Source organism: Scyliorhinus torazame, chromosome 25, assembly GCF_047496885.1.
Source record: "Scyliorhinus torazame isolate Kashiwa2021f chromosome 25, sScyTor2.1, whole genome shotgun sequence".
Taxonomy (NCBI): domain Eukaryota; kingdom Metazoa; phylum Chordata; class Chondrichthyes; order Carcharhiniformes; family Scyliorhinidae; genus Scyliorhinus; species Scyliorhinus torazame.
The window spans coordinates 40,993,253-41,007,828 of NC_092731.1; the positions used below are offsets into that span (position 1 = coordinate 40,993,253).

The 14,576-nt window shown below is 56.6% G+C and overlaps 1 protein-coding gene across 1 annotated transcript in view; it reads left to right on the top strand.

The window, feature by feature from the left end:
• LOC140402501 (uncharacterized) overlaps positions 1-14,576 on the top strand; it is a 58,541-nt gene that overhangs the window by 21,701 nt on the left and 22,264 nt on the right. The window contains exons 4-5 of the mRNA XM_072490344.1: positions 8,346-8,422; positions 8,512-8,676. Coding sequence (XP_072346445.1) covers positions 8,346-8,422; positions 8,512-8,676 — 242 coding nt within the window. The remainder of the gene's footprint in view (positions 1-8,345; positions 8,423-8,511; positions 8,677-14,576) is intronic.

Sequence of the window (14,576 nt, forward strand, 5' to 3'; positions counted from 1 at the left end):
TCCGTGGTGAGGGACACACACTCCGTGGTGAAGGACACACACACCGTGGTGAGGGACACACACACCGTGATGAAGGACACACACTCCGTGGTGCAGGACACACACTCCGTGGTGAAGGGCACACACACCGTGGTGAGGGACACACACACCGCGGTGAGGGACACACACTCTGTGGTGAAGGACGCACACTCCGTGGTGAGGGACACACACTCTGTGGTGAGGGACACACACTCCGTGGTGAGGGACACACACACCGTGGTGAGGGACACACACTCCGTGGTGAGGGACACACACTCCGTGGTGAAGGACACACACTGTGGTGAGGGACACACACTCCGTGGTGAAGGACGCACACTCCGTGGTGAGGGACGCACACTCTGTGGTGAAGGACACGCACATTGTAGTGAAGGACACACACTCCGTGTTGAGGGACACACACTCCGTGTTGAGGGACACACACTCCGTGGTGAGTGACACACACTCCGTGTTGAGGGACACACACTCCGTGGTGAAGGACACACACTCCGTGGTGAGGGACACACACTCCGTGGTGAGGGACACACTCTCCGTGGTGAAGGACGCACACTCCGTGGTGAGGGACACACACTCCGTGGTGAGGGACGCACACTCTGTGTTGAAGGACACGCACATTGTAGTGAAGGACACACACTCCGTGTTGAGGGACACACCCTCCGTGGTGAGTGACACACACTCCGTGTTGAGGGACACACACTCCGTGGTGAAGGACACACACTCCGTGGTGAGGGACACACACTCCGTGGTGAGGGACACAAACTCCGTGGTGAAGGACGCACACTCCGTGGTGAGGGACACACACTCCGTGGTGAGGGACACTCACTCCGTGGTGAAGGACGCACACTCCGTGGTGAGGGACACACACTCCGTGGTGAAGGACGCACACTCCATGGTGAGGGACACACACTCCGTGGTGAGGGACACACAATCCGTGGTGAGGGACACACACTCCGTGGTTAGGGACACACACTCCGTGGTTAGGGACACACACTCCGTGGTGAAGGACACACACTCCGTGGTGAGGGACACACTCTCCGTGGTGAGGGACACACACTCCGTGGTGAGGGACACACACTCCATGGTGAGGGACACACACTCCGTGGTGAGTGACACACACTCGGGGTGAGTGACACACATTCCGTGGTGAGGGACACTCACTCTGTGGTGAGGGACACACACTCCGTGGTGAAGGACACACACTCCGTGGTGAGGGACACACATTCCGTGGTGAGGGACACTCACTCTGTGGTGAAGGACACACACTCCGTGGTGAAGGACACACACTCCGTGGTGAGGGACGCACACTCCGTGGCGAAGGACACACACTCCGTGGTGAGGGACACACACTCCGTGGTGAGGGACACACATTCCGTGGTGAAGGACACACACTCCGTGGTGAAGGACGCACACTCCGTGGTGAGGGACACTCACTCCGTGGTGAAGGACGCACACTCCGTGGTGAGGGACACAAATTCCGTGGTGAGGGACACACACTCCGTGGTGAGGGACGCACACTCCATGGTGAGGGACAGACACTCCATGGTGAAGGACACACACTCCGTGGTCAAGGACACACACTCCGTGTTGAGGGACACACACTCCGTGGTGAGGGACACACACTCCGTGGTGAGGGACACACACTCTGTGGTGAGGGATACACACTCCATGGTGAGGGACACACACTCTATGGTGAGGGACACACACTCCGTGGTGAGGGACACACTCTCCGTGGTGAAGGATACAGTCTCCGTGGTGAGGGACACACACACCGTGGTGAGGGACACACACTCCGTGGTGAAGGACACACACACCGTGGTGAGGGACACACACACCGTGATGAAGGACACACACTCCGTGGTGCAGGACACACACTCCGTGGTGAAGGGCACACACACCGTGGTGAGGGACACACACACCGCGGTGAGGGACACACACTCCGTGGTGAAGGACGCACACTCCGTGGTGAGGGACACACACTCCGTGGTGAGGGACACACACACCGTGGTGAGGGACACACACTCCGTGGTGAGGGACACACACTCCGTGGTGAAGGACACACACCGTGGTGAGGGACACACACTCCGTGGTGAAGGACGCACACTCCGTGGTGAGGGATGCACACTCTGTGGTGAAGGACAGGCACATTGTAGTGAAGGACACACACTCCGTGTTGAGGGACACACACTCCGTGGTGAGTGACACACACTCCGTGGTGAGGGACACACACTCCGTGTTGAGGGACACACTCTCCGTGGTGAAGGACACACACTCCGTGGTGAGGGACACACTCTCCGTGGTGAGGGACACTCACTCCGTGTTGAGGGACACACACTCCGTGGTGAAGGACACACACTCCGTGGTGAAGGACGCACACTCCGTGGTGAGGGACACACACTCCGTGGTGAGGGACACTCACTCCGTGGTGAAGGATGCACACTCCGTGGTGAAGGACGCACACTCCGTGGTGAGGGACACACACTCCGTGGTGAAGGACGCACACTCCATGGTGAGGGACACACACTCCGTGGTGAGGGACACACACTCCGTGGTGAGGGACACACACTCCGTGGTTAGGGACACACACTCCGTGGTGAAGGACGCACACTCCGTGGTGAGGGACACACTCTCCGTGGTGAGGGACACACACTCCGTGGTGAGGGACACACACTCCATGGTGAGGGACACACACTCCATGGTGAGGGACACACTCTCCGTGGTGAGGGACACACACTCCATGTTGAGGGACACACACTCCGTGGTGAAGGACGCACACTCCGTGGTGAGGGACACACACTCCGTGGTGAGGGACACTCACTCCGTGGTGAAGGATGCACACTCCGTGGTGAAGGACGCACACTCCGTGGTGAGGGACACACACTCCGTGGTGAAGGACGCACACTCCATGGTGAGGGACACACACTCCGTGGTGAGGGACACACACTCCGTGGTGAGTGACACACACTCGGGGTGAGTGACACACATTCCGTGTTGAGGGACACTCACTCTGTGGTGAGGGACACACACTCCGTGGTGAAGGACACACACTCCGTGGTGAGGGACACACACTCCGTGGTGAAGGACACACACTCTGTGGTGAGGGACACACACTCCGTGGTGAAGGAAGCACACTCCGTCGTGAGGGACACACACTCCGTGGTGAAGGACGCACACTCCGTGGTGAGGGACACACAATCCGTGGTGAGGGACACACACTCCGTGGTGAAGGACACACACTCTGTGGTGAAGGACACACATTCCGTGGTGAAGGAAGCACACTCCGTCGTGAGGGACACACACTCCGTGGTGAAGGACGCACACTCCGTGGTGAGGGACACACTCTCCGTGGTGAGGGACACACACTCCGTGGTGAAGGACACACACTCCGTGGTGAGGGACACACACTCCATGGTGAGGGACACACACTCCGTGGTGAGGGACACACACTCCGTGGTGAGGGACACATTCGCCGTGGTGAGGGACGCACACTCCGTGGTGAGGGACACACACTCCGTGGTGAGGGACACACACTCCGTGGTGAAGGACTCACACTCCGTGGTGAGGGACACACTCTCCGTGGTGAGGGACACACACTCCGTGGTGAGGGACACACACTCCATGGTGAGGGACACACACTCTCAGTGGTGAGGGACACACACTCCGTGGTGAGGGACACACACTCCATGGTGAGGGACACACACTCCGTGGTGAGTGACACACACTCTCAGTGGTGAGGGACACACACTCTCAATGGTGAGGGACACACACTCCGTGGTGAAGGACACACACTCCGTGGTGAGGGACACACACTCCGTGGTGAGGGACACACAGTCCGTGTTGAGGAACACACTCCGTGGTGAGGGACACACATTCCGTGGTGAGGGACACACACTCCGTGGTGAGGGACAAACACTCAGTGGTTAGGGACACACACTCCGTGGTGAAGGACACAGACTCCGTGGTGAGGGACACACTCTCCGTGGTGAGGGACACACACTCCGTGGTGAGGGACACACACTCCATGGTGAGGGACACACACTCCGTGGTGAGTGACACACACACGGGGTGAGTGACACACATTCCGTGGTGAGGGACACTCACTCTGTGGTGAGGGACACACACTCCGTGGTGAAGGACACACACTCCGTGGTGAGGGACACACACTCCGTGGCGAAGGACACACACTCTGTGGTGAGGGACACACACTCCGTGGTGAAGGACACACATTCCGTGGTGAAGGAAGCACACTCCGTCGTGAGGGACACACACTCCGTGGTGAAGGACGCACACTCCGTGGTGAGGGACACACTCTCCGTGGTGAGGGACACACACTCCGTGGTGAGGGACACACACTCCATGGTGAGGGACACACACTCCGTGGTGAGGGACACACACTCCATGGTGAGGGACACACACTCCGTGGTGAGGGACACATTCGCCGTGGTGAGGGACGCACACTCCGTGGTGAGGGACACACACTCCGTGGTGAGGGACACACACTCCGTGGTGAAGGACGCACACTCCGTGGTGCGGGACACACTCTCAGTGGTGAGGGACACACACTCCGTGGTGAGGGACACGCATTCCGTGGTGAGGGACACACAGTCCGTGTTGAGGAACACACTCCGTGGTGAGGGACACACATTCCGTGGTGAGGGACACACACTCCGTGGTGAGGGACACACACTCTGGGGTGAAGGACACACACTCCGTGGTGAGGGACACACACTCCGTGGTGAGGGACACACACTCCGTGGTGAGGGACACACACTCCGTGGTGAAGGACACACACTCCGTGGTGAGGGACACACACACCGTGGTGAGGGACACACACACCGTGGTGAAGGACGCACACTCCATGGTGAGGGACACACTCTCAGTGGTGAGGGACACACACTCCGTGGTGAGGGACACACACTCCGTGGTGAGGGACACACACTCCGTGTTGAGGAACGCACTCTGTGGTGAGGGACACACATACCGTGGTGAGGGACACACACTCCGTGGTGAGGGACACACACTCTGTGGTGAAGGACACACACTCTGTGGTGAGGGACACACACTCCGTGGTGAGGGACACACACTCCGTGGTGAAGGACACACACTCCGTGGTGAGGGACACACACTTGGTGGTGAAGGACACACTCTCCGTGGTGAGGGACACACACTCTGTGGTGAAGGACACACACTCCGTGGTGAGGGACACACACTCCGTGTTGAGGAACACACTCCGTGGTGAGGGACACACACTCGGTGCTGAAGGACACACTCTCCGTGGTGAGGGACACACACTCGGTGGTGAGGGAAACACACTCGGTGGTGAAGGACACACTCTCCGTGGTGAGGGACACACACTCCGTGGTGAGGGACACACACTCTGTGGTGAGGGACACACACTCGGTGGTGAAGGACACACTCTCCGTGGTGAGGGACACACACTCGGTGGTGAGGGACACACACTCGGTGGTGAAGGACACACTCTCCGTGGTGAGGGACACACACTCCGTGGTGAGGGACACACCATCCGTGGTGAGGGACACACACTCAGTGGTGAAGGACACACTCTCCGTGGTGAGGGACACACACTCTGTGGTGAAAGACACACACTCTGTGGTGAGGGACACACACTCCGTGGTGAGGGACACACACTCCGTGGTGAGGGACACACACTCCGTGGTGAGGGACACACACTCGGTGGTGAAGGACACACTCTCGTGGTGAGAAACACACACTCCGTGGTGAGGGACACACACTCTGTGGTGAAGGACACACACTCTGTGGTGAGGGACACGCACTCCATGGTGCGGGACACACACTCCGTGGTGAGGAACACACAATCTGTAGTGAGGGACTAACACTCCGTGATGAAGGGCAGCAAGGTAGCATTGCGGATAGCACAATTGCTTCACAGCTCCAGGGTCCCAGGTTCGATTCTGGCTTGGGTCACTGTCTGTGCGGAGTCTGCACGTTCTCCTCGTGGGTGCGTGGGTTTCCTCCGGGTGCTGCGGTTTCCTCCCACAGTCCAAAGATGTGCAGGTTAGGTGGATTGGCCATGATAAATTGCCCTTACTGTCCAACATGTCCTTAGTGTTGGGTGGGGTTGCTGGGTTATGGGGATAGGGTGTTGACCTTGGGTAGGGTGCTCTTTCCAAGAGCCGGTGCAGACTCGATGGGCCGAATGGCCTCCTTCTGCACTGTAAATTCTATGATAATCTATGACACACACTCCATGGTGAGGGACACACACTCCATGGTGCAGGACACACACTCCATGGTGAGGGACACACACTCCGTGGTGAGGGACACACACTCCGTGGTGAGGGACACACACTCCATGGTGAGGGACACACACTCCGTGGTGAAGGACACACACTCCGTGGTGAGGGACACACACTCCGTGGTGAAGGACACACACTCCGTGGTGAAGGACACACACTCCGTGGTGAGGGACACACACTCCGTGGTGAGGGACACACACTCCGTGGTGAAGGACACACACTCCGTGGTGAAGGACACACACTCCGTGGTGAGGGACACACACTCCGTGGTGAGGGACACACACTCCGTGGTGAGGGACACACACTCCGTGGTGAGGGACACACACTCCGTGTTGAGGGACACACACTCCGTGGTGAAGGACACACACTCCATGGTGAGGGACACACACTCCGTGGTGAGGGACACACACTCCGTGGTGAGGGACACACATTCCGTGTTGAGGGACACTCACTCCGTGGTGAGGGACACACACTCCGTGGTGAAGCATCCCGTTGTGCAGGAATGTTTTGGGATCCACGAGTGTCGATGCTAGAGGACAGCGTGGATCGTTGAGTTCATTCCAACTGCTCCCCTGTCACAAGGAGGTAGCCAGGGGCTGTCGGGCCCCCACAAGATGGAGGATCAGCTTGTGCACAGCCCAGGCCCTTCCACCCAGGTGACTCTGGGAGTGTCCCGCCCATCCGAATTCCCTCTTGCTGTGATCCCCTTCAGCTCCAGCTCCAGAGGCCGATGAGGATGGCATTGTCACACAGCAGGACCGCGAAAACAGGCTGGAGGCTCCATGTCCCGGCCCTCTCGTGGAGGCCCCTCAAGCTCATCACAGACATCCTGGTTTTATCAATGTTATTAGTCACCAGACCTCCGGATCCACACCTATAGCCACGGTCGATGGGTGAAGCTGCTTTGAGTCTTTGTTACATCTTCCCTTGTTCTCCTCAGCAGCCTCGGGTACATTTTGTCTCTTTCAGGGGATATGTCCACTTGCCAGGGTGCTAAACATGGTAATAGTTCCTCCCTGACTTAGTTTATCTCATTGCACATTTCACACACGTCCTCCTGAATACAATGTGAAATGGAAACAGAACATGCGGAATATTTGGCTAATGGTAAAGTTCTTGGAAGTGTGGATGAGCAGAGGGATTTAGGTGTCCATGTACATAGATCCCTGAAAGTTGCCACCCAGGTTGATAGGGTTGTGAAGAAGGCCTATGGACTGTTGGCCTTTATTGGTAGAGGGATTGAGTTCCGGAGCCGGGAGGTCATGTTGCAGCTGTACAGAACTCTGGTACGGCCGCATTTGGAGTATTGCGTACAGTCTGGTCACCGCATTATAGGAAGGACGTGGAGGCTTTGGAGCGGGTGCAGAGGAGATTCGCCAGGATGTTGCCTGGTATGGAGGGAAAATCTTATGAGGAAAGGCTGATGGACTTGAGGTAGTTTTCGTTGGAGAGAAGAAGGTTAAGAGGAGACTTAATAGAGGCATACAAAATGATCAGGGGGTTGGATAGGGTGGACAGTGAGAGCCTTCTCCCGCAGATGGAAATGGCTGGCACGAGGGGACATAGCTTTAAACTGAGGGGTAATAGATATAGGACAGAGGTCAGAGGTAGGTTCTTTACGCAAAGAGTAGTGAGGCCGTGGAATGCCCTACCTGCAACAGTAGTGAACTCACCAACATTGAGGGCATTTAAAAGTTTATTGGATAAACATATGGATGATAATGGCATAGTGTAGGTTAGATGGCTTTTGTTTCGGTGCAACATCGTGGGCCGAAGGGCCTGTACTGCGTTGTATCGTTCTATGTTCTATGTTCTATGCTGGAAATACTCAGCAGCTCAGTCAGCTTCTGTGGAGAGAATCAGAGTTAATGTTTGGTGTTGTGATAACTCCCCTGTCCTTACGAAGGGTCATCACAAACAGAAATGTTAATTCTGTTTCTCTCCACACTGGCTGCCTGACCAGCTGAGTAATTCCAATTTATTTTTATTTTGCTTTCCCCAGTGCAGCGACTGACTGTGTGATTGTTCTTTCAGTTCTGGTGGATCGATCATTCCTGAGACTGTTGTCCCAATCAATCACTGCTCCACACATGCCTCAGGCTGGTTAAACGGTAATTTCAGACTCTATTGTGTCAGATTTACATTGACTGTCCAACAGTATTCACACTGGATACACTTTTCACTCTGTCCCTCATTTCAGGTTCCCATCCCACTCCGGGTGACGGGGAGGTGACGAGGAGAGTTTGTTTTCACTGGAGTGGAAATCCCTGTCTCTGGACTCAGGAAATAAAGATCAAACGCTGCAGCGATTACCTTGTTTATTACTTGTCGACGGCACCCACCTGTAACCTCGCTTACTGCACAGGTACATTGGGGGTTTTAAATGGAGTAAACGGGTAATTCTGGGATGTCCCAGGTCAGCAGCATCAATGACAAAGTTACATCAGACCTTCCTGCTGTAAGGGACTGAAACCCAAAGTGTAATTTCCAGCGACGGGAACTGAATCAGACACTGTTACAGCTCCTTTGTAACCCTTTCCGAACTCAGTCACCTTGCTGCAGTCGGAGGGGAAACGCTCAAATCAATTCCAAAGGATGTGAGAAATGGACACTTGGAGAATGAGGATCTGACTGGACACAGTCAACATGGGTTAATGTGGGGGAAGATGTTTGATGAACATGTTGGACGTTTTTGGGGATGTTACTGACAAAATTGATAAAAGGGATGTCGAGTTCCTGTATTTTCAGAAGGCTTCGGATAAAGTTACCAACAGGAGTTTGGTCAACCAGCGAAAGCAATGGAACAGGAGGCAAGGTGTTGGCAAAGAATAACGATTGGTTAATAAGCAGAAACCAGAGAGTGGGAATAAAGGGGTGACTCTCACATTGACAGCCTCTGACGAGTGGGGTCCACAGGCTCAGCTCTCTGGACCGCCCCAGCTGTTATTGATCAATGATTTGGACGTGGGGACCAAATGTAATCTTTCCAAGATTGTGAAAGGAGCAACGTGAGTGGGAATGTGAGCTGTGAGGAAGATACAAAGAGTTTTCACGGGGATTTGGACAGATCTAGTGAATGGACAAGAACATGGGAGATGGAAGAGAACATCGAAAATGTGAGGTCATCACTTTGGTGGGAGGGACAGATGTGCAGATTATTTCTCAAATGGTGAGAGATTAGAAAGTGTAAACATACAAAGGGAGCTGGGAGTCCTCATCAATAAGTCACTGAGACCCAGCATGCATTTACAATGAGCAGTTAGGAAGTGAATGGTAAAGGGGGGAGACCGGGGGGGAGGAGAGAGGCGGGGGGGGGGGGGGAGAGAGACGGGGGGGGGGGCAGGGGGGGGAGAGAGACTGGGGGGGGGGGGACACACAGGGAGGAAGAGACCGGGGCTGGGCGACACAGGGAAGGAGGGACAAACAAGGCTAGAAAAGGAATCGGGCTACAAAGTGCCACAACCAAGGGCTCGAAACAAGGAATCGCTGCAAGCACCCACCCAATACGGTCTCTGGGCAAAGGGAGACCCCAGAGTGCAGGGGACTACCCGTGTGGCGGACGCACAGTGGGCAGCCATGTCAGGTGCCCCCGGGACAAAGGGAAACCCTGGAGCGCAGGGACTCGACCGCATGGAGAGAGCAGTGACAACGGCCATCCTGGACGGCCCCCTAACAAAGGGAAACCCCGGAGGGCAGGGGCGCAACCACCAGGTAAGTCTGGTTAATCCCAGAGGAGTGAGGGGGCAGAAGCCCCCCAGCAGGATAGTCACCTGGAACGTAAGATGACTCAACGGCCAGAGTCCTCACCCATCTAAGAAATATGAGGGCCGACATAGTCTTCCTCCAAGAGACACACCTGAGAGAGCAGGACCGACTGCGGGTAAGAAAGGGCGACAGACCTACCATTCCTGCTATGGAACAAGGGCCAGGGGGGTAGCGATATTGATCAGCAAGTGGACGATGTTTAGGGCGACAAAGACGGTTACGGACCCAGGGGGCCGGTATGCCATGGTCAGCGGGGCCCTGGATGGGGCACCGGTAGTGCTAGTTAACGTGTACGCACCCAACTGGGACGACACGAGCTTCATCAAGAAGACCATGGCAGAAATCCCTGACATAGCGACGCATCGACTAATCATGGGGGGGACTTCAACTGTGTACAGGACCCAAAGAGAGACAGATCAAACCCCAAAACGGGGAGAACCTCAAGCATGGCAAGGGAACTCAGTCACTTTATGGAGCAGTTGGGAGCGGTGGACCCCTGGAGGTTCGCCCACCTGGGGGAGAAGGAATTCTCCTTCTCCCCAGTACCCAATGTATACACCAGAATTGACTTCTTTGTGGTAGGGAAAACGGTGCTTCCGGGGATAGACAAGGTGGGATACTCCGCAATTGTGATATCAGACCACGCTCCACACTACATGGACGTGAGGCTGGAGACGGGCAGGGCCCAACGCCCCACATGGAGGTTGGACTTAGCCCGACTTGCGGACAAGGCCTTCAATGAAAGGTTATCACGGGCCATTGCAGAGTACACAGAGAACAACCAGGACGGGGAGGTCTCACCCTCCACGTTCTGGGAAGCACCAAAGGCCGTACTAAGAGGGGAAATCATCGCTTTCAAAGCGCAAAGAGATAGGGAGGAACGGGTGGCGAGGCAGCAGCTGGTGGACTCCATACTGGAGGTAGACTGTAAATACTCCGAGGCCCCGACCGTAGAGCTCCTGGCGGAGAGGAAAGAGCTACAAAGGAACTTTGACCCGCTCTCCACCAGGAAAGCAGTGCACCAACTCCGCCAGGCACGTGGGACCCTATACGAACACGGAGACAAAGCCAGCTGCCTGTTGGCACACCAGCTGAGAAAGCAGGCAGCCACCAGAGAAATTGCACAAATCAAGGATACCAGAGGCATGCTAGAAACAGAACCAGAAAAGATCAACAAAACCTTCAAGACCTTCTACCAAGGGCTGTACACCTCAGAGCCCCCAATGGGGGAGTCCGGGATGAACCGGTTCCTTGATGGACTGGACATTTCTGTCGTGGGGGAGGTAAAAAACAGGGCTTCGAAGCACCACTAGCACTGGGAGAGATCATGGACAGCATTAGCTCCATGCAGGCGGGGAAGGCGTCGGGACCCGACGGGTTCCCGGTGGACTTCTACAAACAATTTGCGACAGCACTGGCCCCGCACCTGCGGGAGATGTTCACAGACTTGCTAGCGAGGGGCACACTGCCGCCCACGCTAGCACAGGCCTCAATCTCGCTGATACCTAAGAAAGACAAAGACCCAACAGAATGTGGGTCATACAGACCCATCTCACTGCTGAATGCAGACGCCAAAATACTGGCCAAAATCCGAGCCAAAAGGTTAGAAGACTGAGTACCTGAGGTGGTCGCAGAGGACCAGACGGGCTTTGTCAAAGGTAGACAGCTTACCTCGAACATCAGGCACCTGCTGAATGTGATAATGACCCCCTCCGGGGAGAGAACACCAGAGGTGATCGTCTGCCTAGATGCAGAAAAGGCCTTCGACAGAGTCGAATGGAAATACCTCAGAGAGGTACTGGAGCGGTTCGGGCTTGGAACAGGGTTCACCTCCTGGGTAAAGCTCCTATACAACGCTCCCATGGTGAGCGTACGGACCAACAAACCAACTCCCGATACTTCCAGCTGCACAGGGCCACCAGACAAGGATGCCCACTGTCCCCGCTGCTGTTCGCTCTCGCGATCGAGCCACTAGCAATCGCGCTCAGAGCAGCAAAAAGCTGGAGGGGGTTCTGAAGGGGCGGCAGAGAGCATAGTCTCACTCTATGCAGATGACCTGCTCCTCTACATTTCGGATCCGCAGAGCAGCAGGGACAGAATCATCGCGCTCCTGAAAGAGCTTGGCGCCTTCTCGGGCTACAAACTCAACATGAGTAAAAGCGAGATCTTCCCGGTACACCCACAAGTAGGTGGGGCAGCCCTAACGGGACTGCCGTTTAAACAAGCCCGACTCAAATTCCTACCTGGGGATCCAAATAGCCCACGACTGGAAAGGGATCCACAAATGGAACCTCACCAGTCTGACAGAGGAAGTAAAAAAGGACCTGCAAAGATGGAACAGACTCCCACTCTCCCTCGCGGGGAGAGTCCAGACGATCAACATGAACGTGCTGCCCAGGTACCGCTTCCTATTCAGATCCATCCCGATCTACATCCCCAAGGCCTTTTTCAAAGCACTAGACAAACTAATCATGGCGTTCGTATGGGGGGGGGGGGGGGGAGAATGCTGGGATCCCAAAGAAGGTCTTACAAAAAACAAAATCCAGGGGGGGGGCTTGCCCTCCCAAACCTACAACTTTACCACTGGGCGGCGACGGCCGAGCGAATAAGGGGATGGATCAAGGAGCCAGAAGCCGAATGGGGACGCGCGGAAGAGGCCTCCTGCAGGGGGACCTCCCTCCGGGCCCTCGCCATGGTGGCGCTCCCATCCCCACCCAAAAACACTCTAGCAGCCCGGTGGTAATAGACACCCTCCAGTCCTGGAACAACTACAGCAACAATTTGGCCTGACCAGAATGTCGAGTAAAGCTCCCATCTGCAACAACCATAGGTTCCCGCCAGCACTGACTGACGCCACCTTCAAAAGGTGGGGACAGGACAGAAGGACACTGACAGTCAGGGACCTATACACGGACGGCAGGATCGTAACACTGGGCGAACTGACAGAGAAATTCCAGCTGGCCAGGGGGAACGAGCTAAAAAACTAAAAAACTTCCTACGAAAGGAGACAGGGACATACCCACAACCCCACGACAGACACTACTGGAAGAGTTACTGAACGCAAGCATACTAGATAAAGGAAACTGTGGTGACATGTATGACCGACTGGTAGAAGGGGCTGACACCGTACTGGACGCAACAAGAATGAAGTGGGAGGAGGACCTGGGATCGAGATAGGGCGGGGACTCTGGAGCGAAGCACTGCATAGGGTCAACTCCACCTCCACATGCGCAAGGCTTAGCCTGACGCAACTAAAAGTGGTACATAGAGCCCACTTAACAAGAACCCGTATGAGTAGGTTCTTCCCAGAGGTGGAGGACAGATGTGAGCGGTGCCAAGGAGGCCCAGCCAACCTCGCCCACGTGTTCTGGTCCTGCCCCAGACTTGCGGGGTACTGGGCAGCCTTCTTCGAGGCAATGTCCAAGGTGGTGGGGGTGAGGGTGGAGCCATGCCCGAAAGTGGCGGTCTTCGGGGTTTCAGACCAGCCAGATCTATTCCTGGGGAGGAGGGCGGATGCCCTTGCCTTTGCCTCCCCGATCGCCCGCCGTGGAATCGTGTTCGGCTGGCGGTCAGCAGCACCCCCCAAAGCTGCGGACTGGCTGGCGGTCAGCAGCACCACCCAAAGCTGCAGACTGGCTGGCGGTCAGCACCACCCAAAGCTGCAGACTGGCTGGCGGTCAGCAGCACCACCCAAAGCTGCAGACTGGCTGGCGGTCAGCAGCACCCAAAGCTGCGGACTGGCTGGCGGTCAGCAGCACCACCCAAAGCTGCAGACTGGCTGGCGGTCAGCAGCACCCAAAGCTGCGGACTGGCTGGCGGTCAGCAGCACCACCCAAAGCTGCAGACTGGCTGGCGGTCAGCACCACCCAAAGCTGCGGACTGGCTGGCGGTCAGCAGCACCACCCAAAGCTGCAGACTGGCTGGCGGTCAGCACCACCCAAAGCTGCAGACTGGCTGGCGGTCAGCAGCACCCAAAGCTGCAGACTGGCTGGCGGTCAGCAGCACCACCCAAAGCTGCAGACTGGCTGGCGGTCAGCAGCACCACCCAAAGCTGCAGACTGGCTGGCGGTCAGCAGCACCACCCAAAGCTGCAGACTGGCTGGCGGTCAGCAGCACCACCCAAAGCTGCAGACTGGCTGGCGGTCAGCAGCACCCAAAGCTGCAGACTGGCTGGCGGTCAGCAGCACCACCCAAAGCTGCAGACTGGCTGGCGGTCAGCAGCACCACCCAAAGCTGCAGACTGGCTGGCGGTCAGCAGCACCCAAAGCTGCAGACTGGCTGGCGGTCAGCAGCACCACCCAAAGCTGCAGACTGGCTGGCGGTCAGCAGCACCCAAAGCTGCAGACTGGCTGGCGGTCAGCAGCACCACCCAAAGCTGCAGACTGGCTGGCGGTCAGCAGCACCCAAAGCTGCGGACTGGCTGGCGGTCAGCACCACCCAAAGCTGCAGACTGGCTGGCGGTCAGCAGCACCCAAAGCTGCGGACTGGCTGGCGGTCAGC